This window comes from Scomber scombrus, chromosome 3 (genome assembly GCF_963691925.1).
Source record: "Scomber scombrus chromosome 3, fScoSco1.1, whole genome shotgun sequence".
Classification (NCBI taxonomy): Eukaryota; Metazoa; Chordata; class Actinopteri; order Scombriformes; family Scombridae; genus Scomber; species Scomber scombrus.
The window spans coordinates 2,828,910-2,856,630 of NC_084972.1; the positions used below are offsets into that span (position 1 = coordinate 2,828,910).

The window sequence follows — 27,721 nt, forward strand, 5'->3', positions numbered from 1 at the left end:
GGAAAGAAAGGACCTTCTTTGCACTAGAGCATAGCAGGGACTTTACATAATAATATTTAATAACTGGTGGTACTGTGTATATAAATATAAACGATTCACAACAAAGCTATTAAAATGGAGGTTTTAATATATGTAATGAAGTGTCGAAAAGCGCATGCGCAGACGGTCCGTACAGCAAATCGGGCAGCTCCGGAAATCGGGCAGTGACAAGCAGCTTGGAAGCGAATAGTTTCGGATCTGGGCAGCGCCATCTTGAAAATGTCCGGTGCATGCTGGGTAAAATAAAAACACGGATTCTACTCAGGAGGAGCAAGAGGCACCCTCCTGAACCTGTGAACCAATCAACCTGTCAATCAGCCACGTAGCCACGCCCTAATGCATACCCTGCTTTATCGTCAAATATAAAATCAGGGAGGCCAACATTTCACAAATGAACATCATACTGCATTGAAGAAGGCTTTAAACTAGCAATTGAGATCATAAACACATTTTGAAAACGTTTACTGAGGTTATAAATCAAGTGAGAAGTTGGTGAATTCTCCATTGACTTGTATAGAGACGGAAATCCTTTTGACACCAAAACGGTCGCCCCCTGGTGGCCTTTTGATAGAATGCAGTCTTAAGTTACTTCCGCGTTGGCATCATTTCAGAGGACCGGAACTCCCCGCTTGGGATAGATGAATGAATTCTTAACTGCTAATTCTGTATATTACTGCACTCTCCACAGGTTGTCTTGTAAGAACAGTAATGGCATGAATACGTCAATTACTCCAGTTATGACACACGCACACACACACACACACACACACACACACACTGACATGCCACTCATTTATTGCTGGTCTTTGATTCTCCTTTGCAGATGTATGCGTGGGGTTAATTCTGATGGATGCACAGAACAGAATAAACCAGCAAAGGTGAGGAAAGAGTCTACAAACTGGCATTAAGTTTATTATTCAAATAATAATAAACTTGTACTAATATGTACTAATATACTTGCATAGAATAATTAATACTAAGACATTTTTTTATAATAATATAATTTACTGCTCAAATACTCATTCTTATAACACTCGAGGGGGCGAATAGTGGACTGATTACTATACCACTACCTAAGTCTGACTCTATGAAGTTGTCAGTATTTTATAGGTCAATTGCGTTTTGGAAGAGTCTTCCAGGTGAGGTTCGTGAGATTTAGAGAAAGGCTGGTTTTAAAAGAAGATTAATAATGTATTTGATATCAATGTAATGTAATTATATCATCTTATTTGAGTGTGGTTGGGTTATGTGATACATGACTGTATAATGTTTTACTATGAGGGGCCGTACAAGCCATAATTCATTCTGGCCCTCTCACACACATACATTCTCCTTACACATACATATATTTTCACTCTCACACACATACATTCTCTTTACACATACATATATTTTCACTCTCACACACATACATACATTCTCCTTACACGTACATATATTTTCACTCTCACACACATACATACATTCTCCTTACACGTACATATATTTTCACTCTCACACACATACATACATTCTCCTTACACATACATATATTTTCACTCTCACACACATACATTCTCCTTTCAAATACATATATTTTCACTCTCACACTCGCCAGAATGAATTATGGCTTGTACGGCCCCTCATATTTTTCTTTCATTTTTATATATTTTTATATTTACTTGAGATTGTAATGCCTGTTGTGCTCTATTAAATATTATTGTCTGGATCCCAGGAAGACTAGCTTTCGTCTTGGCGTCAGCTAATGGGGATCCTTTTAAATAAACAAATAAACATTAAGTCAACATCCAGGACTGCAGCAATGAATGTAAAAACAAGTCCAGACTTCTCCGACTCGGCTCAAATGCTTACTTTAGTAGCCTATTAGGGCCACATGAGGGAAAAAAAATTCCGTGAATAGGTTAAACTTGACATGACGACTTTAAAGTCAGCACTTCAAACATTAAAACTCGAAATGTCGAGAATAAAGTTGAAATATCATGCCGACTTTAATCTCAGCGTGTCGACATTTAAGTCGACATGTCAAGATTAAAGTCGAAATTCCAACAATAAAGTTGGCATGTCATGTCGACTTTAATCTCGACAAAACTAGGAGAGAGCGCGAGCGCTCCTCAGATGCTGAATCTGGACAGTCAGCTTCAGACGCAATCGGTTGGCCCACAAAAATGCCTTGTGTAGATGAATTGGTAAAACTGTATTTCAGAACCGGTTTTAGCAACAAAGAAATTCTTGCTCTTTTAGCGCAGAAACGCAATGTTATCATAAGTGTGAGAACGTTGAAAAGGTTGTGCCGAAAACTGTGTCTTTTCTTACAAGAGCAAGCACTTGGCAACAGCAGCAAGAAAAAACTCCATTTTACCAGGAAGAAACCTCAGGCAGAACCAGGCTCAAAGTGGGAGAACATCTGCCTCGACCGGTTGGGGTAGAGAGGAGAGAGAGGAAGAATAGGAGAGAGAAGAACATTGAAAATCAACATTGAAGCTAGTAGGTCCGGGACTGGAATCTGTCATCCAGACGTCTGCAGGTACAGGCCCAGATTACTTGTGAGACGAGAAAGCACAGACAACTCCGGGGAAGAAGTTTAGGTTATTGAATGCATTAATAGTACATGAATATAGATGGATGGATAGAGAGAGAGAGAGGGAGGAGGAGAGAGGAGCACAGTGTATCATGGGAGTCCCCTGGCAGTCTAAGCCTATAGCAGCATAAACTAGGAGCTGGTCCAGGACAAGCCTGGCTGGCCCTAACTATAATTCAGTCTAGTCTGGTTTATTGGGTTAGGGCATTCATTTCCTGTAAAATCTCCCTTGAAGAAAATTATCCTCTATGTGACTGTCAAACCTGTTGTGGTCTGGGTGGGTATTCCTAAAATTCTCCTGAGTCATTAGAACATTATCACATAATTAAAAGAATTCTCAGCCAATTTGTGTCTGTCAACAGTTTTATGTCATGTTGCTCTGGAGAAGCTTTGTCAAGTCAGAGAAAAAATAACCTGATGATGTAATTTATAAACAAACCCTACAAACTAACATAAAGAGACAGGTATTTACCAGACAGTGAGGAATAAAGCCCAAATTATACGGTTTCACCAAACATCATTGTGATGCCCCTGTGAGTTCATGTGTGGGTGTGGTTAACTTCTTTCCCTTGCAGGAGAAGGCTGATTGCACCTGGGCCCAGTGCCCTGTAGTATAGTTTATAAATGACTCATTTTCCATTCAAGGTTAGGCTGTGTGAAAGCTCAGATGTCCTTGTTAACCTTCTCCCCTCTGTTTCCTCCCTCAGGTCCCGTCCTTGGTTTGGTCTTGGTTTTCAGATATACTATTTTGGTTGTAGTTTTGATTTCCGCACTTTACAACACCCTCCCACATATACATCCATATTTACTCATCCATCACATACATACTGATGCTACTGATGCTCACACTTCATGATTTATTCTAATTTGGCATAACGATTTGTTTTATTTTGGATTCAATAAATATATTTTGTTAACTGATCACCGTGGTGCGTCTCCCTTTTGTTGTGGTGACTTGAGCCAGGTCATGACTATATACAATACCCAACATAGTGTGTGCAGAAACATTCACTGTCCGCCATGCTGTCCACATTTTTTTTATGCTCTAAGAGGGACGCTATCAATTTCCATCATGGGAACTGTAGTGTTTCAGAGCTTGACCTATAATAGTCATTATAAATAAGGATATCTCCGCCTAAAGTATGCCAATTCATATCATTCTTTTTTCAAGTCTTTCTCTCCCGATTTCTGAAGTGCAATACTAAATCACTGGAGTACCCCTAATATGCATTTGAGGATGGAGTACTTCTCAGGTAGCCCTAAATATATGATATAAAATAAAAACATTTCAAATGATAAGGCATGAAACATTTTTAAGGAAATTATTTTTACTTTTTTGTCTTTTAAGCCATGAGGTCCCAAGCGTCAACGTTAAGAACTTTCTTCCTTGTAAAATAAATAGAATTCAGTGTAATCTCACTCAAATGAATGTAGTTCCGCTGAGGAACACAAGGGGGCATGTGGCTACTGTGAAAGAACGAGCAGCATGAAAATGTGTGTTTTTATGTGTTGGACAGAAATTATTATTGCAGTTTGATTTAACTATACCAACTACTATGGATCTTCATGGAATTTAATAAAAAGCCCTGGGAAACATCAGGATAAAGAAAGGGGAAACAATTCTAAATAAGTAACCAAAAGCTTTTAGAGTTCCTGAGGTGGCAGATTCATCTGGGAATTAAGTCATTAACATTACATCCCAGACATTCTGTCACCAGGGACACAACAGACAGATGAAGTCATCTGCGGCCATCAAATATTTTGTTTTATAAGGGCTGATGTCAGCAGAGGAAAAACAAAAGACTGTTGTGTCACTACAGGAGGCCCAAACAAACACTGTCCACCGCAACTTCAGCTGACTGACTGCTACTCAGGAGGAGGAAGGTCTTTGAGTTGACTTAGCGTGATATAACTGACTGACAAAACGCAAGATTTTTCTGCTCTGACAGCACAGAACAAGTCTGCAGTGACTTCCCCTGTGCTGGGACTTCTGGTTTCCTGGCATTAGGCTGTGCAGCTGTGACAAAGAGTAACTTAGTACATTTATTTAAGTACTGTACTTAAGTGCGATTTTGTGGTAGGCTACTTGTTATTTACTTTACAGCTGTTAAACCCCTGAAATGAAGTATATTTACATATTTATAGATTCTGGATTGTTCAATGATGGAGAAGGTTCTGATGTAAATGTAAGGATTTAATTATTTCATTGTAAATTGAAACACACACACACACACAAACACAAACACACACACACACACATTATTATTAACTACGTCGAATTTCTTTTTCTTTTTAAATGATGTTGATTAATGAAGCCATATAATACCTCTTTTCTTTCAGACTAAGCAGCAACTCAGCTGACAATTAGCTGCACAGAATAAATCTCCATGGTAATTTATTCTTCTCTGCTTTCATGCAACCGAATTCCGGCTAAATACAGCCAGGATAACCGGAAAATCCCGGTTTAACCGCTATCTATCTGGTGTGACGTTTTAAGTTTATCAACAAACATAAAACAGTCATATTTGAACCCCCATAAGGAAAACATGTTTCTGTGAAAGTGCAGCAACACCTGTAACCATACACATACTGTATAGCTACGTACGTAATATAGATGTCTCACAGCTGCGACACACCTGGATACTAAAGAATTAAAATATGCATATGTCAGCAAAAAAAACAACAACTGCTCAATGAACAATGCACTAGCCTACAGCTACATTAAAAAATGTGTCGGCGTGTGTGTGATTAAAGTCTTGATTCTATTCATTTAAACGTGTCACGTCACGTCATCTCTCCCTCCGCGTGCTACAACACGTGTTCTCGCGGGGTAAGGACTCGGGCACGTGAAGTACCATGCTGGACAAGAGTTTAGAGGAAGAAACCATCTGGGAAAATCCGACGGGGGAGCAAATGTAAACACAGTCCTGTAAAAGATAAGAGAGTCGCAAATGACGAATATATTTTTAATGTCAATGGAATTTGAGTGTTAACCACATTACAGCAAACATATCTAAAGGGACACTAATACTACGCTTTGTTTGGCGTGTAATTCAAGCAGGTATGTGAGACACTAACAGAAAAACGTAACTAGGACGAAATAAAACACATTTCTGACATTTCCACAGACTGCTGCAAGTTGTATGTATTTAAGATATGCGTTACAGTCTATCGTAAATTCAGCGACACATAGCCAACAGCCCTTCTTTGTTGTTCTAAATGTACTTAGGTACCCCGTGTTCTTTGGAAATGGTACAACTGAACTCTGCAACCCCACGTCCCGCGGCTGGGTCAAGCTGCACGCACTGCGCGAACAAAGGCCGGAAGTGTCCATATTTTTACATTCAGAAATAAAAGTATTCAATTTGAACTGATAAAGAAATACAGGACAGCACGGTTGTATTAAAAATATGGTCAAATAAATGATACATATGGGATTATTGCAGGTAGTCTGTGTTTATCAGATGACTTAAATAAAATGAATGAATAAAAATGAATTAAATCTGTTTTTGTTTTCTTTTTAATCAATCCTCATGTTACTTATATGTCAACTCACCTTGAACATCACCAGAAAAGTGTAATAATTATGCAATAAATTATGTGTAATGTAAGTCCTGGTGTTATTGGACTCGTCATTCTGATTTGAATTTGGTGCTACTTTATTTCAATCAACGAGCCCTATTAGGCACTAACAATGATTTGTATTCCATTGATTTAAAGCTGCAACTATTGGTTGATTGATTAGTCAGTCAACAGAGAATTAACTGGTAACTATTTTGATATGTGATTCATTGTTTGGGCCACTTTTCTGGCAGAAAAATCAAACAATTGATGGTTTTTGGTTCTAAATTGAGAATTTGAACAATGCACGATCACATGAAGAAACAACTCAACGCCATCAAATGTATGCTGGGTGCTGGTTGTCTTTAAAGGAGGAAGACAGCACAAAGACTTTTTATTCATACATATACTTTTCAAAATAATGTTACAAAGTACTTTCCATAAAATCAAATAGAAGAATGAAGAAAATTGACAGTTCTGATAAAAGTACAGGCAGTTAAGATTATAAAACATCAAATCATAAAACAGTAGAACCAACAATAGTCAAAACCATGAAATAAAGATAAAATATAGAATTAAAACATAAAAAAGGATGAGGAATGCAGTCAGTAAAAAACTATAAGGCTAAGATTATTATAGTTAACTCAAACTCAAACTAAAACTAGTAGTGAAAAAATAATTTAGTTAATGGAAATTTAAAAAAGAAGAGTCTTGTAAAAAAAAAAAAAAAAAAAACTACAACGAACAAAGCAAAACTAACTAAAACTAAACTGAACAGCAGATGAAATCAGCTTAGTTTTAGTTTTCTTTTCATTTTCTCCATTGTGACTGTATTGTGTTCAGTTTGACTTGTTGAGATAACGGGCTAGTACCAGTAGGGAGACAAACACAGTGTCAGCATTATTTCATCCTTTACAGCTTCTACTAATCAAGGCTTTCCTCTTAATACCTGAAACACTCAAACTAAGACTAAAACTAATTAAAAACTCAACTAAAACTACTTAATCACGTGTTAACTATCTAAAACTAAACTGAAATTTAAAAAAAAGCAAACTGAAAAACAAAATAAAAATAAAAACTAATAAAAATGTCAAAACAATAATAACCCTGATCCAGACTGCCACCTCGCTTACTGCAATGCACTCACAATATAAACAGCTCAACAATGAGACTTTTATTTTGGCGGACATAGCCGGAAATCAGTTTGTACGTTGCAGTGGCTTCCTGCTCTTACTTTACGTCCTCCTCCTCCCTCCCTGTGTAGCGGAGTAGGTTTCTTTCCTGGTTCTATACAGTGAATAGGCTGAAGCACCAACCGCAGGGACAAAATGTGGACGTATTTTTATTTAGTGTTTGAATCGTAAAGGATTCACCATGGATACACGCGGCGTCGACAACTGGCGAAGACGCACGAGGAGCGCGCGAGCCAGCGGCAGACAACAGACCAAGGCGCGAGCCGACGAGTCCGGCGTGCTGCGGTGTCTCAGCGTGGGAAACACGGGAGAGGAGGACCATGACATGGAGGAGGACATTTGCGTCTTTAAGCAGGACAGCCTGGAGCAGAGGGTCATGGCCCCCCGCTACAGCCTGCTGCGGGAGGTAGGGAGGGGGACGTACGGCGTGGTGTACGAGGCTGTGGCCCGGAGGTCCGGTGCTAAAGTAGCCGTGAAGAAACTACGATGCGACGCGCCAGAAAACGTGGAGCTAGCTCTGCAGGAGTTCTGGGCGCTGGCGAGTTTGGAGAAAAGGCATCTAAACGTGGTCCAGCTGGAGGAGTGTGTGCTGCAGAGGAACGGCATGGCCCAAAAAATGAGCCATGGGAACAAGAGGTCCAAACAGTACCTGCGTCTGGTGGAGACGTCACTAAAAGGTGAGGCTCAGTCAGCTCGCTAGCATCAGCTGTTTGAGCTCAGTCACTTTCTGTTACAGTGAAATCAGTGCTGCGGCTGCCTTTTAGTTTCACATGAAAGACAGATTCAAATAGTGTTTCTAAAGCGGTTTTACAGGAGTCAGCTGTTCACCACTTATAAGCAATGTGACGTCAAAGGTTGCTGAATGCAGTTTGGAGGTTGTGTACAAAGCTTCCTCACATTTACACTGATTTACTGTATAAGGACAAACGGAGACATGTGTCGTAGATTTAGCCACTGGAGCCGATCAGTTGAGTTTGGATGAGTCACACTGGTCATTAGCGTTAGATAACACAGAGGAGATGGTTCATTCTGGCTCTTGTTTCCTTTTTCTTTTGTCTTGACATGCGTTGTGTTGCAGTTAGGTTTCATCGATCTACGTTAAAAGAAGGAAAAAAAGGAATGCCTGTGATGTTTAGTTGGTAGTGTCAGCTTTAACCTTATGAAACGTCCTTTCTAGTAGAGTTGTTGTTGTCGCCATGACAGGCTCACTGGGGGATGGGTAGGTTTTTTGTAAGGGAGCTCCCGAAGCTCACACTCACTAAAATGGAGTCTGCTGTGTTGGCTGTGTTTACAGAGGTATTTTGGCACATTCCAATGACACTTCTTCGACTTTTTTCCCAAATTCTCCACATCAGCAAAGTTGTTTTGCTTGTCTTCATGTGCTGTGCTGCTTCCCAGGTGCAGATTTTGGAGTATCTTTGTTAAAAATCATTATTGTGGTATTGTGAAAGACAGAATGACATAATACATCTCTATCAATCCACACAACCTAAAGATTTCTCAGCATTTATCAGTTTCCGGTTGTGTGGAGTTATACCTTCCCGATCACAGTAGGATTTGGTCCTGTCAGTCAGAGCTACTTCTTATATGTCCATTAGTGACTTGTATGGAGTTATTCCAGCAGTTGTATAATGGATAGGTTTGGAAACATGCCAAAGCGTGTTAGAAATGCTTTGAACCGGTTCCACCAAAGTTTCGGATCTTTTGTAGTTTAGGTAAATACCACACACGCGCCCTGATGAGGAAATGCATCTAATTAGGTTACAGTAAGTTAGTTAGTGTGCATGTTCATTGTCATTAGTATAGCCTCACATACAAGTAGATTGCATAGATGGATATAAAACTACATCTATTGAACCATGTCTGTAGCTGGCGGCCTTTTTTCTCAGTGACACGTTGAAAACATATATAAGATGTATTAAGCACAAAGTATCTTTTCATATTTTCTTTGTTCCTTCTTGAAGTGTTGTGTATGATTACATCACCGTGTGACTGTGGGTCCATTGCAGGTGAGAGACTGCTCAGTCCCCCAGAGGAGCCCTGCTACCTCTGGTTCGTCATGGAGTTCTGCGAAGGCGGCGACCTCAACCAGTTCATCCTGTCTCGGCGGCCCGACCCGCAAACCAACAACAGCTTCATGCTCCAGCTGACCAGCGCCATCGCTTTCCTGCACGAGAACAACATCGTCCACAGAGACCTCAAACCCGACAACATTCTCATCTCGGAGAAGTCGGGGACGCCCGTGCTCAAGGTGGCAGACTTTGGCCTGAGTAAAGTGTGCGCTGGTTTAGGAAACACCAGCGAGGGCAAAGAGGGCGAGGACAAGAACAAAAACGTCAACGTCAACAAGTTTTGGTTGTCGTCGGCGTGCGGATCGGACTTCTACATGGCTCCCGAGGTGTGGGAGGGTCACTACACGGCTAAGGCTGACATATTTGCCCTGGGGATCATCATCTGGGCCATGCTGGAGAGAATTACTTTCATCGACGCCGAGTCCAAACGGGAGCTGCTGGGAACGTACGTGAGACAAGGGACGGACATTGTGCCGGTGGGCGAGGCACTGCTAGAGAATCCAAAGATGGTTCTGAACATCCCACAAAAACGCAGGTCATGCATGTCTGACGGTGTGAGCAAGCTGCTGCAGGACATGCTCGCCGTCAACCCTCAGGACCGGCCCGACGCTTTTGAGCTGCAGGCCAGAATGGACCAGGTCACGTGTGCTGCATGACGCTCAACCACATTGATTTACAGGTACGTGTGACTTCATCTTCTGTAATCGCTCCATGACCGCTGTCAAGATTTTGAACATGCTATCTGTCACGTTATGAATGAAACTGAAGGTCCAGTTCTGTCTGCCGTGTGCTGTTCACCCTGCAGCTGACAGCAGGGCAGGGCAATTCATTAAATTGTATCCTTTAATTACGATTTTTGGCTTCCAGCGCTTCTGGAAACAAGATCATGGAGATAAAACGGTTATTGTTCCACATTCCATTGCACAGTGATGCTCTGGTTCTGTCTTGTGTTATAAATCGTGTGTGTGTGTGTGTGTGTGTGTGTGTGTGTGTGTGTGTGTGTGTGTGTGTGTGTGTGTGTGTGTGTGTGTGTGTGTGTGTGTGTGTGTGTGTGTGTGTGTGTGTGTGTGTGTGTGAGCAGCAGGACAGAAATGATGACTACTACTTTGTTTTAGAGATTAAATTCTGATTCTTTGGTGTCCATATCAATTCAGAATCGATCCTTGATTGAATAAATAAAGAAGGGGCACTATTTTCAGTCTCTTATGGCGCTTTTCCACTATACAGTTGTAGCACTACTCGGTTTGATTCGACTCGGTTTGGTACCAGGAACGACCTTTTCCATTACAAAAGAGTACCTACTCAACGTGGGCGGGGACGTTGAAACTGCGGTGACTTCGTTTTATAAGCGACACAAAACCGGAGGCAGTGGTGTACTTGCTGCTGTATGTGGCTTTCTGTCACACACAAAGCAAGAGAAGAGAGCCGAACCGCTGTAACTATTGTTGCCGGTATTTAAAAATGCCGGGTTTGATTCTTGTGTGGGACGGCTCATGACTCTTCCAGTGAAGACTCTCTGACCAATCAGTGGCCGGCAGTCTGTTGACGTCACATTCAGTATCGGCTCGGCTCGCTTGGAACCTCACCAGAGCAGGTACTAAAAAAGTACCAGGTTACTGTATAGTGGAAAAGCGCCATTACTTCACTAAACTGTGTATCTAACCATTTTTGTGTCCTTATTCTACTGAAATGCAATATGAACCATAAGTGGTAGAAAGATGAAAGGTCCAGTGTGTTGCAGTATGTGTTGGTCAGCTGCTCTTGTTTGTTACTGCTGTAGTTAGCTGCTGCGCTCTGTCAACGTTAGCCTCTGAGTGATGGTGCAGAGAGTTCATGTCCATCTAACAAAGGTAATTATTTAGTTATTAAATCAAATAATGCTTGCAACCACTGCATTCTGTGATGAACGATGATGTAACTGTAGTGTACATGTGCTGTAGACTGTCAGGGTTCTGCTCTGCCCTCAGTATTGTGTTCCGTCTTTTTTGTTCTTTCAACATCAACTTATTAACTAACGTGTTGAAAATCAATTTTTGACATTTGCCAGTTGATTCAGAGTTGTCCACATCCGCATCAGGATTCTTCTAAGAATCAGTTTCCCCTCCCTGACTATTTTAGATACAAGGATGCTCAATGCTGTCTACAGTCTGTTACTGTGCACATGATTACTTTTAAAAAGCTGAGTAGAAACCTGTGTGTGTGTGTGTGTGTGTGTGTGTGTGTGTGTGTGTGTGTGTGTGTGTGTGTGTGTGTGTGTGTGTGTGTGTGTGTGTGTGTGTGTGTGTGTGTGTGTGTGTGTGTGTGTGTGTGTGTGTGGCAGAGACATTGGTGTTCTCCAGAGAGTAAAACCAGGTTAGTCTAATCCTTCACTCTGATTACAGAAACACAGGGTTCTCTTTTCACATGACGGTTAATTAATCACCTTACTGGAGAAAACAAGTGTAACCTGTTTATTTAAGTGTGTGTAAACAGCCTGCAGGTTAATACAAGTCAGTGATGTCTGTCACACCTCTTTCAGTATTGATCACTCTCCACACAACATGCATCTCATTAATCACTACGATAATATGATCTCAATTATTCAGGTCTAACTTATTTTTATTTATAATGTTGTTGTATTGAATATATGTGTAGTAGTTTTCAGTAGGCTGTGGAAGTGCACTACAGCATAGTTGATCTCATTTATTTTAATTGATTTATTTTTCCTAAAGGAGCTGCATGACTCTCATAACAGCACCTTTCAGGTAGATGTACTGTGAGGAATGAGGAGAGGATTCTAGCAGATGCACTAGTCAATGACTTTTAACAGTAATGTGGGGTGTTATAATGCTCGCTAAGTGATATTAATTAATATTTATTGAATTTTGATAATAATATATCAGCCAAATATCGTTATTGGCCGATATATTCCCCTTGTTGACTAACATCGGTCAGTGTTTCCCATTAATGATACAGACTGTGGCCCGTCATAGTATAATTTGTGGCGCCACAGTCTCACAGTGAGCTGAACACATCTGTACACTCTGCAAAACGTTACGTTGTTTTTAGGGCTGAGCGGTATATTTAGCAAACAAGATATAGGACGAGATGTTATCTTCTTTTGTGTGGATTATATTATCAAATTACTGAATGAAGTTGTGACTGCGCTGAGGTTCAGCTCCGCCCCTGTGAGACAGAGGAGAGGAGCAGCTAACGTTAGCCTCTGCTGCCGTTTGCTGTCACTTCTCGTCTCGTTGCTCTCCTCTGCTCTCAGAGAGTCTGTTCAATGCAGGAATACTACTACTTTATTCCTCCTCACTGTTCTGTATTAAAGGTCCGTACACTGAATGGAGGACAGAGTTGCTCCGTCAGTAAGCGGCTACAGGACGCTGTTATTAGCAGCTGTGGTGGAGCGAGCTAGAGAGTGAATGAAGAGAGGGAGCGCTGACAGTAAGAAAACCGGTGAATCAGATCAATAACACGTTATTTTCTGATTGTTTTACAGCGGTTATGTTCAACAGCACAAATAAACTTCCCCACACACCATCATTCAACCCTGCAGCTCAGCCTCAAACCTCTGAATGTGAAAACACAGCTTTATGCTGCTTCGTTTGGTTCAGTTTAAAAAAGGCTGAATTACTTTAAAACAATTCAGGTTTTTTTTTTTACAATGATTTCTTTGTTTCCGTGTGGAATAAATAACAATAACATAATAACATCATTAAATAATATAATGGAGCAGTCCTAACTAACAGAGTTCATCTCTTATGTATCATAAATGTCATCTTATCAAAAAACAAAGCTGCTTGAATTCACTTTGAAATGATGTGAAACACATTTAGTCAGTGTGCAGCACTGGAATCTCAAACATGTGACTGAAGGCTTTGATGAAGTGCATAAATCAAATGACTTCAAGTCAGCCAACATCTTTTACTAACTTCCTGTAGTCATTCAGTGCCAAGAGGAGTATGACTGAGACAACTGGATTTCTTTGCCTCAGTAACATGTTTATATCTTAGTAAGACTGGCATCATTCTCCTGAGACAGTTTCAATAATATAAGCCCCGTTTCCACTGCAGGAACTTGGGGGGGGGGGGGGGTTTTACGGGGCCGTTGGTGCGTGTCTCCATAGCAGGAACCTCCCTGAAGGACAATCTCCTGGAACTTTTACAGGGGCTAAGCGAGTCCCTGCCTCTGGGTATGTACTCCGAGCGGCCCCGAAAACTCGTGGGTGTGGCTAGAGGTTGACTCGGTGATGATTGGGTATACTCAAAGCGGGATGTGACATCAACAGAAAGCACCAAAATAAGCAGCATTTTCAAAACCCAGTAGAAGAAGAACTAGTAGAAAGCGTCTACACTGCCGGAAAAAAAGTTCATAACGTCCACCGATATGTACACGAACACACAAACCAGACACACAGCAACCACTTCAGCTCCTTCCATGTTTACCTCCTCGTTGTCGTTTTCTTTGTTATGCTTTTTGTGCGTCGCCTCGATGACGTCACGGTCAGATTCCGGTGGGTCCTATTACAGTCCTACTCTGCTATGGAGACACAACGGTCTAGAGTGCGGAGTGAAAGGACGTTCCTTTAAAGGTCCCGCCTCCTTAATTTTACCAGGAACATGTGACAGATAAACTTCATTGGTTGTTAGTCTAGCAGCATCCTTTGATACCGTTGAAATCGCTGACCTGACATTTTCAGTATGGCCAACAGCTGATCAGAAGGCATGATCTAATATTTTTCTTAGGGTCATGATGATTTTGCTGAGTCATCATGTCTGGAGCTAAACTGTCAAAATACATGAGACTAAACATATGAATATACTAGCTGCTTCAAGTTGACAACATCCACCTTAACATGCTTACATATATGATATGTGCAATATAACACACAGCCAATTGTGCCAGTCTAGCCAATGAAACGACAGCTGTATAAATAGCAGCAGTAATGCAATTTGTGGTTGACCTGAACATATCAACACACATCATCCAACCTTCCTCTGTGTGACCCTTCTCATGACTCAGGCTGAACAACGGTCAGACACACTGTACTGTACTGTTACTGACATACAGCAGCATCTGTGAACCAAAAAAATGCCCCTAAAAATAGGAAATGAAGAGAGAGAGAGAGAGAGTAGAAGAGTATGAACAAAGGGATGATCAAAAAGGGAAAGAAACTGACAGCAGCAAACTGACAGCAGTCTCTTAAGAAGAGGGTGAAAAACTGGTGTAATAGAGGGAATATTTCATGAAGCTCTTATGAAGCATTATCCGGACGTACCCGCTGGCGGATTCACTGTAGCCATTAGCCACAGAGAAATAAGTACTCCTCGTCTCTTCCCTTTAAATTACATTTCCAGCCTGTGTTTCCTGTAAGTAGCCAGTGAGTCAGATGCTTCACTGTGTGTTGTATGTGCGGGAAAAATACATTTAGAAAGAGTAGTGGTACCTGTAAACTCCATCTTGCAATGACATTAAGGCTTAGAGACCTAATGACTCAATTTGCATCCAAATTTTAACCATTTCTTCTCTTCTCAATTAAATCAGAGCTCAGACAAGTCATCCACACATCCATAAATCAGTTAACATGTATCTCTCCTGATTGTTGTATTTGGTATTAGTTGTGCCTGTTGTTTTACTGCTTCCGGACGGAGATTTAGGGTTGTGATTGTCCTTATTTCTTGTCATTTGTTTCCCTCCTGACTGTTAGTTTTGGAGGTGTGTTTGGCTTATTTGGGAAACTTAGAGGGTTTTCCTTCATTAGGAGCGGTGACAGCAGGGGTTTAACTGGCAGAATAATCAATATAATCAATAAAAATAGTGTGAGGAGTGTATGTGGCTGACACAGAAGTGTCCATCAGGAAGAAAGCAGCGTTCACATCACATTAATTATTCTTCACAACTGAGCACATGTTTCTTCACCTCTTTCTGTCTAAAGTATAACAATCAGTGACAAATAAGGGTTGGTAGGTGAGCAATTCAAAAATCTGCTAAAAAAAAATAGCAGCATCAGGTTTGTTTAAATGTACATTTAGTATTTTTGTTGGTTTTATATCATTTGAAATGACCACCATTTTTTACCAAAAGTAAGACTGAATGCTCCTGAAAATGTCAAATGGTATAACCACAAAAGAATGATACATATTAAATATTGTATCCACCTACAGTGTATTTAAGTGGACTTATACTAATTATTACTTCATTTAAAACATGTAAATGTTTCCTGATCTCCATGCTTCCCCAGATGAAATGTAATATAAAGAACAATTGTATTCCATTACCTTTATTTAATATAAAAGTTATAATGTAAGATCATGCCAAACTAGTTGATATGGTGTTTTATTGAGAATTTACTGTTTTTAAGCAAGTTGAATTATTTGGTACAAAGTTTTTATGGTTACACCACTTAGACATGTTTGCCATAATCCTCTAATATATTCTCTCAAAATGGATTAAAAGCAGACATTTGATGCTGGGTCCACAAAAAAAAGAATCATGTAAGGATCATGTTGTAGTGTGTCTACATTAGCTGAGCTTCAGTGTAGTTTGGTCTCTGGAGATTGAGTGACAGATAGGAGTTTTACAGTCTTGGTCCATGTCATGATCAATGTCCCCAGGTGTGTTCAGGCCTGTCAGTCAGGTGTAGTAAATAACACACAACGCAGTGGGAGGTGTTGTGACATGTTCCACTCCCACAGGGGTTGTGAACTGTGAACGATGTGCTGTGCTGTGCTGTGCGCGTCTGTCCCCAGGCACATATTTAGAAAGTGCTGTGCTTAGTGTATGTGCTCTCACACTGTCTTATGTTTGTGCTGGAGCTAACCAGGACACCTCTTATGCAACTAAAGCTGCAGCCACCCCTGGCCCCGGGGCCACACATCCACCAACACACAGATGCCTGTGTTTTTATAAAGAGGCTGAGTGAGCATTTTCTGGCTCTTCCCGTTGTTTTCTACATAGATAGTCGATGTAACATTTATGAGCTGCTTATTATGAATAGTTTTTCCCCTCTATGTCAGACTTTACAGTATATGTGTTTGCCTTTTGTTTGTTCTTCCATCGTGTGCTTGGCTGTGCTGAGGTGGGGGAGGGGAGGATTGCATATTATGTGAGCAGGGCGGGGTTATGAGAGTGGCAAACATCCCAGCTGACCTTCCTTCTCTTCCCGCTCTGCTTTCCGCCTATCAGTCTGCTGCGACCCCACCCCCCTAACTCCTCCATTCATCCTTTCCTCCATCCCCCAGTCAGCCCCCTGCACGCTCTCCACTCACTCAACTCAATATTTGTCAAGTAATGCTTAAAAAAAGAAAGAAGAGTAGTTCACACTTTCACCATATGGAACACGTCATATGGCCAAAGTGTCATAAAGCAAGGAGCGATATTATATTGGTTTAAAATGGGATAACGGCACATGTAGTCTGTTTTTAAAGATGAAAAGTGATGGAAATAGTTAGGAAGGATAAAAGAGACTCTGTTTACTATCTTACCTGTGCACAGCTGGCCTATCACAGCATGATGTGGGTGTAAATGTGGGTCAGGTTGTCACAGTGCGGGTGGGGGTTTCTGAAGCTGTCCGACCAATCAGGAAGCAGTTCTGATTGTCTGATTGAGTGCGCTGGCACCGTGAATGTGTTAATGATGGGAAACCCTTTTGTTGATATTTGGGCTTTTAAAGGCTCAATGCTAATGAGGGTTTTTTTGTCTTTATTGGACAATTAATAGTGAGTGTTTTAACCAGTCATCCAGCAGGACGCACCCTACTTCTTTATATTATAAAGAGCAATGTATAAATAATTCATATGATGTCGCCTGGCATCTAATTATAATTATTTTATTTTTATTTTTTTGGCCAATGTGACCTTCAGTTAAATGTGGTTGTGAGGAACATGACATGAAACTATGAGCTGTTGTCTGGTTAGATTAGTTTACACATATACAAATAATACAGATTATATACCAGGGCCTGACTGATACTTGATTTTAGGGCCCGATGCCCTCACCTATATTATGGAGTAAAACAATTCTGATGTTGATATATCGGCCGATTATGTTATATGTACTGAATATATACATTAGCATACATTGTTTTGTAATGTTTCCTCAAATTGTGCTTATCAAACACTATCCAGGAATATTTTATTGTACAAAATGACATCAGAGCTCTGAAACAGTAAAAACACCACTGGGAATTTAATCAACATAATTAGCTATGAATAAAAAAAATACACAGAACAAAAAAAAACACATATATTAAACTTGAATTAAGAAACATAAAATGCTGCCTATATAACTTAAATATCAGCACATATCAGACAACATATTTACTGATACCTATATATCTGCGATAGGTCAATATCAACTGATCGATATATCGGCTCTGCTATATACATATAAGCAATGTAAGATGTGATGGAGAAGTGCTTAATCTAGGGACTCTGCAGTGCAATGGTTACATTAATCAATGAAAAAAAAAAAAGAAGAAAACTAAGATTATTAAAAGGAAGGTCAAAAGAGAGATTAAGAACTACAAGATAGCAGATTTACAGATATGTTCTACAACTGCACAAAGAAAACAGCCTTAGGATTAGTGGCTTGTTTATAAAGATAACGTTACAGCGATAGAAACAAACCTTTTTACTGCTTTGTTAAAATTTGCAGGTGCTACTTAAAAAATAGAGATGGCAATTCATTCCATATGACTGAACCTCTGTAGATTAGACCAAACTGTAACTGAGGCCTGAGTTTAAAGTTGTTGAGGGCAGAATAGTTATGAAATTGGTGATATAATTCATGATAGTTAGTGTGCTTTCTGCAGGATAGCAGCTGTATTTAAGCCACAGATGTTTTGTTTTAGAATAAGAAGCCAAATATTCACTGATGTCAGCTTCTGTGTCATTATTTTCTGATATCTTATAGACCAAGCAAAAAAGAATTCAACAAAAAACAGTGAATCATAATGAAAAGAATCATTAGGTGCAGCTTATAATAGGATGAAACATGCTCTTGTATAGAAAGGATGTGAATGCAGTAAATTGTAGCTCAAATTCTACAAATCTATCTTCATGAAACTGACGGCACAGTCACATTCCAGGAACTCAGCGGGAGCCCTCATGATTCATTCATAGATAACTGGACTAATGGTTTTGCGTCAGAGCCTTTTATTGTAGAGAAAGCAGACATCCCAGTGTCTGAACCACACTGTGCTAGACCATGATGCAATGCTGATGCAAGGCATGCTCAGACTTTAGCTGCAGTTTAGAGTTCAACATGAGACTAAAGTAACACATTTAGAACAGCTTTCATTAGGAACTTAAAAATAGTGAAAACTGCAACATTGTATTGAGTTCTTGTTTAGTTTAGTTTAGTTTATTAAGATCACCATTAGCCATTGTGCTGGGCAACAGCTAGTCTTCCTGGGGTCCACAATTAACACAGAAAAAAACAATACAGTTATATATACCCACAATATAATACAAAAATACAATACAATAAAAAGAGAGGGTAGCAATATATGTTCAAAGCACACAAGTAAAAAAAACACACTAGAAAGAGGAAAAATAAATATAAAACCACACACAGCAAAACTCATTTTATGTCCATTGTGCTGCTGACAGAAGCCTCAACAATAGACATGACCAAATGCTCAGCTTAACTGAAATGTAATCCTGTGTGTGTAGGTGTGTGTGTGTGTGTAAATACCATAGGGGATAAGTGAGAAAAGGTGTTTGTTTAGCATGAGTCAACACTGTAAATATTAGATCTTTTTGTAGTGTTTCAGGCATAACCGTCACACAGTTTGGACAGAAGAAAGAAAACTAAAACTTTTAAAACGTGACTGAATATTTAAGCTGCGTATCACAATGCTGCATCAGTAGTTAGAGCATGTTGACGTGATCAGCACCCAATAGCCTCGTGACCAACAACAGTGTTCTCTGATGAATTTATAAAGCTCCAAAAGCCAAATTCCCATGCTCCATAAAAGTGACGGCTCAGCTCTAATAAAACATGTTGTCTTTACATGCTGCTGCATTAGGCTCCAAATCCCTGCTTGAAGCACTTTTAAGTCCGTTATGTAACCGAGGACAGGAGGGAAAATCTATGACAGCATAGACCGGGGGCCACAGAGTGCAACTGTGACTGCACATCTGAGAACAGACTCTGAACACAGGGCTGCTGCAGCTCCTGTCAGACCGAACACAGGGCTGCTGCAGCTCCTGTCAGACCAAACACAGGGCTGCTGCAGCTCCCGGCTGCCGCACAATAGCTCAGGATAATCCTCAATACGGCGGTCAACAAAGTGACATGTACTCAGACATATAAACAAGATCCGGACCTCCCAGGCTATTTGAAAGTCTGTGGCCCCTGGAGTCAGCTGTCCTGGCTGGGTGATTGACAGCAGGCCTGTGACCTCCAGTAAAAAAAGCTCCTGATGCTCCGTCCCACCACCACAGCCCAGGCTTCAGTTACACCCTGTCATGTCCACTTTACTCACTCTAGCTTCACTTTACACCATCTATATTCAATCATGTTTCTTTATTCTCTAAGATATGAAGCAAAATCAAAAATGCTTGTATAGAAAGGCATCTGTGCTGCTCTGTTGATCGTGTGTGTGTGCGCAGTAGGCAGGGTACACTGCAGTCAGACATCATTTGCTGCAGCAGAGTGGCGTCGCTGCACTGACTCAGCACATCTGTGTTTCACATCCCTGCCGCTGCGCAGCGAGGTTCAGTGGTTAGGATGAAGCTGGTAGGGCGTTAGTGAAGTGTCTGCATCTCTTATTATGCCACACACACACACAGACACGGTTTTCAGGGTGTGTGAAGCAGGTGAAACCCTCCAGGGCTCATCAGTGTCTCCTCGAGGAATACACAGTTTGTTTTTATTACAGAGCTGCTGACAGATGTTCTTCTAGCAAATAAAGATCTATCAGGGGAGCAGCACTGTTGTAATAGAGCTTAAAGGCTCCTTCCACTCAAACATGTGTTTTTCTTCTTGTTCCTACAGTTGGATGTTTACATTCATCTGCTGAAGGAGGAGAGTGTTTCTGTGCTGTTATGTTAAATCTCAGATTAACATGTGTATCTATGAGCAGGATTTGTGACATCAGATAGTAACTCAATTAATGGACTAGTCGTTTAATTTCTCAAGTATTTTTTACATTTTCAAGACAATCTTAGCATTAGATTTCCCATGTGGAAGTTTTGGGCTGAAGTTGGTTGTGTGAGGAAGGTCAGGGGTCACCAGAAACATAAACCTGAGAGTCATTAATATGAGTGTGGCCAGTGGGAGCAGCTCGTCTTATTGACTTATTGGCTGTGCAGGTGATCAGAGAACACAGTTTCATACTGTTGTGTTGTGTGTACTGTACATGGATTGTGTCACTAATCCCATTTCTCTCCTATTTATTGCAACAAGCCTCAAGCTCTCTCCCTTCGAGTTTCCCACATGTGTAGACTTTAAAATATCTTATTTCTAATGACTGTTCTCTTGTGTTTCTCTGTAGATGCGTGTTGGTACCTGGAGCTGCTACATCACAGAGGGTTTCCCCATTTTAATCTGAAGACTGTGAAGATAAAGGAGAAGTGAGGAGAGCAGTTAAGCCTGCAGTTTGGATGCTGAAATGGGATTTTTTTTTTAGTTTTCTTTGAACTTGTTTACAGTGAGGTCACCTGCCAATCATGATACAGAATGTTTGTCTCGCCCCGAATATTGTAACAAACAAAAAAACCCTTACGTCTTATGAAACTGACGTAGCCAATTCCTCCATCAAAGGTCTGGAGAAGTTCCCATCAGAAAACACACAACATGACACCACGCTGAACAAAAGGGACTGTTTGCTGATTGGCTCCAAATTGGATTCTGTCTTTACTGCAGTGAGCTCATCTTATAGCTTTGGTTGGTTTTCAATATTCACAATTTCACATCCTGCACTTTGATCATATTTAATGAAACACTGTGACATCACACACACACACACACACACACACACACACACACACACACACACAAACACACTCCTGCTGGAGTCTTCATGCTATTCAGTTCTGTTATTTTTGTCCCAAAATCTCAACGAAGTCTGGTTCCTGTAGGTGTTTCACAGTGCTGACCTGTCTCGTGTCGTATCTCCTGTTGGTGTGTTTCAGCAGAGCTCCAGTGAGCATCAGTACCACGTGTAACCCCGGTGACACTTAACATAAAACTGTGTCAACGCCCTTTTTTTCTTTTGTCGGGTTGACATTTCTCCAGACGTCTGTTAGTTTACACTGATGTATGCTACATGAGAGTACTGGTGAGTCATCAGGAGTGGGTGATGTCATGGCATATATGGTGATATAGTGCATATCCCTGAAATTCAATTCAAACAGTTTTTGGCTAATGCACTGACTTACACTCACTGGTCTCTTCTTTAGGTTCACCTCTACAATCTAATTCAATCCAATACAACAACTCTGCTATAAATTCTACTTTTATGAAGTTTATACATTTTCAGCTTGTTATATAGCAGAGCTATTAGATTGCACAGGTAAACCTAATGAAGTGACCAGTGAGTGTAAACCCTATATGTAATATATACCACAGCATTGCTCACAACATCCTGATGCAACCAGATCTTTTAAAGGGACAATAACCTCGGTCTAAACAGCACAGCAGAATTATCTCACAGTAAAAAATAGTCATCATTTCCTGTTAGTCGCTTGATAAGTTAGATATTTTGAACCAGGGTTTTGTTCCTCTCTTCATACTGTGATCATGTTTTCATCAGTGTGTCAGCCTGCAGGCAGCGCTGCTCTTCAGTCCAAAGGGATCAATGGAAACTCAGTCGCACCACAGAATCAATCCAGACCTCTCTGCCTGTTTCTGACACAGCGGCACACTTTAAAAATATATATATATTATTATGATTTCCAAACCATTTCTAAAGTTCAGTGTTGCAAACTGCGCATCACAGTCGGCAGACCAGGTTTCACTAAAGATGGAGTGTTTCAGTTTCAATTCAATGAATGTTATTTGTATTAGTCGGCATGGAAGCAAAAGCCAGGACAGTAAAGCCCCCACCCCCCCACCCCCAAACAGTCTTTACATTCATAAATGTGAAACATGACAACAGTTCTGTGTATGGATCCAGATTGGAAAAAGCTACACACACACAATAGAGTGAATGTTATGTTTTTTATAGGGATTATATCTGGAGACGTATAAGCTTTTTCAACTGAAGTATTTTCGCATGCCCCATGTTTTTTTGTTTTTGTTTTTGTGTCCTACATTTTTGCCTTTGACTAGAAACTGCGTGTTGAAAGCAGATTATTTGGCAAATGAAATTTAGACTCCATGGTCATTTTCACACCTTTGATTCTGCTCTAGTCTAATTCTTAAACCTTTGGTGCCTTGAAATCACTGATGAGATGAAATAAGATTTGGCTCCAGATTAACTGGTGTGTTTTTCTTTCAATTTGGCAATCTAAATATCTTATTCAGGTTATATGCTCGTCATGATTTAATGTCTTCAGTATTTAAATGAAATTATGCATTTAATTTGACCCCCAAGATAAATATGTACGTGGATCAATATTATTTTAATGGGGTTTTTTGTTTCTGTTTTTTTAAAATCTGTGGACCGTTTTGTTAAGTAAAACGACATATTTAAAGGGAACTGACGATCTCATGTTCAAACAGGTGCCATTCTTATTCAATTTCATAAAGTTTAGGACGCATTAAAGTTTATTTCTGGGTAGAAAAATGGATTGCCCTTAATGTAAGTGTGTTTTAAATTAACAGCAGGGTTTAGAAAGTTGTAACTGCAATCAAAATCAGAAAGTGAAAAAGAAGTCAAGAAGCATAAAAAAGAATAAATAAATAAAAAAGAAGCAGAATATTTGAATTTTTTTTTTTTTTTTTTTTTTTTTGCCCTGGAACCAAAGATGGGAACACAGCAGAATCCTGAATGTGAGATGAAAGAACCCTGAATGACTCAAAAGAATCCTGTTTTTTGTTTTTTTCTTTTGATTGTACTACCTCGTGTCTCTGCACATTTTCTTTTACTGAGCCATCGCTTTTTTCTTCCAACAAACACATTCCTCAGTTTAGAGACAAAAACCTGGCAGACTTCAAGAAGCTTTGAATTGAAAATCATCACAGTATTTGTCGGGTGTGTGCAGGTTTTCCTTTTTATTTGTCTTGATGTGTTTTAAAGAGAATTGGATTGTAAATGCGTGGCGGGGGGGATGGAGTAAGTGATACTGCTTTCCACTTCTTCTTCTGGTTTTTTTTTTTGTTTAGTTTTTTTACAGATGCATTGTGAGATACGCGTTTACAATGATACAGATGTTTACACGTCTTTAGATCAACACAGATCATGATGTACTCGGTTAATTTCTTGAGCTTCTGTGAATAATGTACCTCAGTTCCAACTTTATGTTTTCACTAATGTATGACTATTTTATTGTGCAGGGTAGATTACGATGATCATGAGCTGGAGGTGAGCTAACAGTGGAGTAGAGCTTGTGATGAACAGCTCAAACAGAGTTTTTTGTTTTTTTTCTTAAGATGTATTCTGATTTCTGAGGAATTGTTATTTTTACTTTAATGTTTAGAGGAATGTACGTCACCAATATCAAAAGAGATTGAAGCAAACCCCTTTCTGATGTTTCTTTTTTTCCATCCTCCATGTCCATGTAGCTGCCTCTGGATGCTTTCCTTTGGTGTTGGGGGACACTGGTACCTGCCTGTTTTTCGGGATGTATGTGCATAATGTAGCTGTTAATGTGTTCGGGAACACCGTGTTTGACTAAACGCTATTTTACATGTAACACTCTTCTATGCAACTTTGCCTCCCTCATCCTGACAGGAACTGTACTTGTTGGACCTGGTTGCGTTCAGGTGGATGTACGACCCTTTATTTCAGTATATGTTCAATCCTCGGTTGTACATGTTACTAAAGCGATTTGCTTGAATGAAAAACATGTTTTTTTTTTAATGCTGACTTTGTACATATCAGAGCTGTTTCAATAAAGGTTGGAAATACCTCAAATTGGTGTGTTGTTTGGGTTTGAATTCTTAAAGTATAAGTTCATTAATGTGTGTTAAATCAGCAGTCAGGTGACCATATGAACAGTAGAGAGGTTTTCCTCTCTGTAATCATTCCTCCTGTTCATACTGACTATTAAAAGATCTCCTTCATATGAGCTTTCAGTGGAAGTGACAAAATCCACAAGAGATCCTGACTGTTGTTTTAAGACAGACCTAAAAAATGATGAACTAACCCTTTAACATTTTAAAGCCATACTAACAGAGATGGCGGTGTTGATTTGTCAGTGCACTGTTTTCATACAGATTTAAATATCTTGATGGATTGTGATGGACATTTTGGTTTAACTGTGGCTATTATTACCTGTTAAATGGACAGCATTACCATCAGCTTCAGATGCTCTTTGTGTTTAGTGCTAATTAGCAAATTACAGAGCTGCTGGTATGACTGTAGTTTAGTTTAGTTAAGTTTGTTATTGACGGTGACTGAAGTGTGTAGGAGGCTCAGGAGGGAATTCAATCCAGCTAGAAAGAATGAAGAAAGGAAATAAACACGTTTTCCATGACGGTTAGCAGGGTGTGCCTCCTCCACCCTTCCTTGTGCCCAACGGACAAGTGGGAATAGCTGATTCCTCAGACTTGACTTGTTTACTGATGAATATGAATAATGATTTCACTGTTGAATTACTGCTAAGAGCTGAAATGTGAACTCAAGGCATCTGTTTGAACACTCAATTTGAAATACTTTGATGTAGGACTGGGCAATATATCGATATTATATCGATATCGTAATATGGTGATATAGCATAGGTGTTTCTTCCTGGTGTTCTAGCTGTTCTATTATTTGCCTTTTCCCCACTTTGTCATTATTCTGCCTCCCTAGGTGTAACTGACATTTGGCATATTGTAAAATGGTGATATGGCATAAGAGTCTTTTCCTGGTTTTAAATGCGGCATTACATTAGAATGATGTCATTATCTGAACTTAACAGATTGTTCTAGCTGTTATATTATTTGCATTTTATCCACTTAGTCAATATATCCACATTACTGATGATTTATTAAAAATCACATTGTGTAAATATTTTGTGAAAGCACCAACAATCATCCGTACAATATCATGGCGATATCGATATCGAGGTATTTGGTGAAAAATATTGTGATATTTGGTTTTATCCATATCGCCCAGGCCTACTTTGATGTGTGATGTAGCATGGCAAACCTTCGCTCTTATAGTGGCTGTTAATGGAAGTGCCCTGATTATGTTTTCAGCTAAAACAAAAAAACAAGAGAAAAGAAAATGAGAGTGTGTCGGTTGCCTTATTGTGAAAGACAGTTCACTCTGCACTGGGCTCATGTTAAGGTTTTATGGCAGGAACTCATGATGATGATTGAAATTTCTGCAAATCGTTGGCAAAAAAAATAGAAAGTTTTACTCCTCATGTTTAAATGTGCCTGCGTGACTGACAGAAAAACAACATACAGACTCTGCCTGTCACAGTGTAGTCAATCCATGGCTGCAAGCATGGATCAACCTGACAAACAGGCAGACTAATCCTAGAGCCCTTGACCCAGGTTCAGTAGGTCAGCCACTGCGTCATCATCACCTAATACTGAACCCATGCGTACAAAGACAGTTTTAAAAGCTGAATTATTTCATTTGATACCGGACTGATATTATCCATATTAATTAATACTGTTTTATCCTTCAAATCATATTACTACAAGTTAATTGACGTGCAACCAACAAACAACAGAGGACAATTATTTGACCTGTAGTCACTGAGTGTGTTAATCCAGCCCTGATTAGACAATGGATGAAGTGATTAGACTCATTGTGTGATGCAGCTTCAGGTGCTTTGTTACTACTCACAGACACATCTTTAGTTTACTTTATTAGAATCCCCATTAGCTGTATATAAGAAAAATGCATGATGAGGTTAGCAAGAGAGAAAAAAATGAAGTAAAGTGCAAAATTACTTTAATTAATACACAATATAGTAAAATAATATAAAACACTATACACTAAGGGAGGAGTTAGATAAATATGATCAATAATTTATATTTATGACAACAGATTATTTAATTATTCATCACGTTTGTAAGATGCATTTTAGTTCATTCTACCTTTAATTTCTGTGATGTCTAACGGTATATAGTTCTAAAATAGCATTGATCTGTTCATAACTGTTCTCCTCATTGCATTTGATCTAAGTCAGGGGACTGTGAATTGACCCATCACTGCTTTTTTCTTCTTCTTTTTTTTTTTTTGCAAATCAATGAATCACCTGTTTCTGTGAGGCAGGTAGACCTTAAACGTGATCTCAATTTTCACAGTCACAGAGCAGATAACACATGCAGAAATGACAGATGTAACACTTGATGTACTTTGACAGATGATCGTGTTTCTGCTTGTGAAACCAGTTGAGTTCAGTCTGAGCAATACACACTTCAATAGAGATCAACACACCTGACAAACAGACAAGCAGAGCAGGGCCCACTGCTGTGTGTTTGTCTTGTTAAACACATGATTTAAAGTGATGTGTAGAGACAAATCAATCATCATGTTGATCTCATACATGACCTTTGACCTCTGATATCTCTGTGCCACTTCAGTCACACAGTGGACTGTAAATAAATTCAGTTAACTTATCAGTCTGCCATTTATGGAGTGTGAAGTGTGTCACAAAAAGAATCCTAAACTTTTTTTTATTGTTTAATTATTATCAATTAATACATTTCTAAAAGCTGTTATAAATTGATTAAATTAATCTTAAGTTACTGTTTCATGATCCCTGTACTTAAAGCTGTGTGTAAGCAACCCAGAGAGCAGCAGGTGCTCTGATTGGCCAGCTGTAAAATTTGAGACAGATTGATGTAATATAGAATAACAATTAAAGATAAAGGTATGTTTTCTTTTTAATTTTATTTCAAAATAGAATTTATAATGTATCATTCATAAACAAAAGAAGTATAATAATAATAATTATTATTATTATTATCACCAAATTGAATTATTTTTTTTATTCTTACATATACACAGAGATTGTTTATTTTATTTTTATTCTATTTTATTTTTTTATCACTTTGACTGTTGGGTCAATTTTGAATTTCTCCCTAGGGGAATCAATAAAGATACCATGCCATGCCATACCATGCCATACCATGCCATACCATGCCATACCATGCCATACCATGCCATATCATACCAAAGCATGCCATGCCATACCATGCCATACCATGCCATACCATGCCAAACCAAAGCATGCCAT

The 27,721-nt window shown here is 39.6% G+C and overlaps 1 protein-coding gene across 1 annotated transcript; it reads left to right on the plus strand.

Annotated features, from left to right (window-relative positions):
• Positions 1 to 7,537: 7,537 nt before the first annotated feature.
• Positions 7,538 to 21,425, plus strand: LOC134003135 (serine/threonine-protein kinase 35-like). The gene is made up of 3 exons (XM_062442270.1): positions 7,538 to 8,048; positions 9,381 to 10,122; positions 20,929 to 21,425. The coding sequence occupies exons 1-2, from the start codon at positions 7,553 to 7,555 to the stop codon at positions 10,097 to 10,099; spliced, it is 1,215 nt and encodes a 404-aa protein (XP_062298254.1). The 5' UTR covers positions 7,538 to 7,552; the 3' UTR covers positions 10,100 to 10,122; positions 20,929 to 21,425.
• The last annotated feature ends 6,296 nt before the right edge of the window (positions 21,426 to 27,721 follow it).

Coding starts and splice junctions, on each gene's coding strand:
- LOC134003135 (XM_062442270.1), top strand. CDS start 7,553: ATGGATACACGCGGCGTCGACAACTGGCGAAGACGCACGAGGAGCGCG. Junction 8,049..9,380: donor GGTGGAGACGTCACTAAAAG/GTGAGGCTCAGT, acceptor GGTCCATTGCAG/GTGAGAGACTGCTCAGTCCC.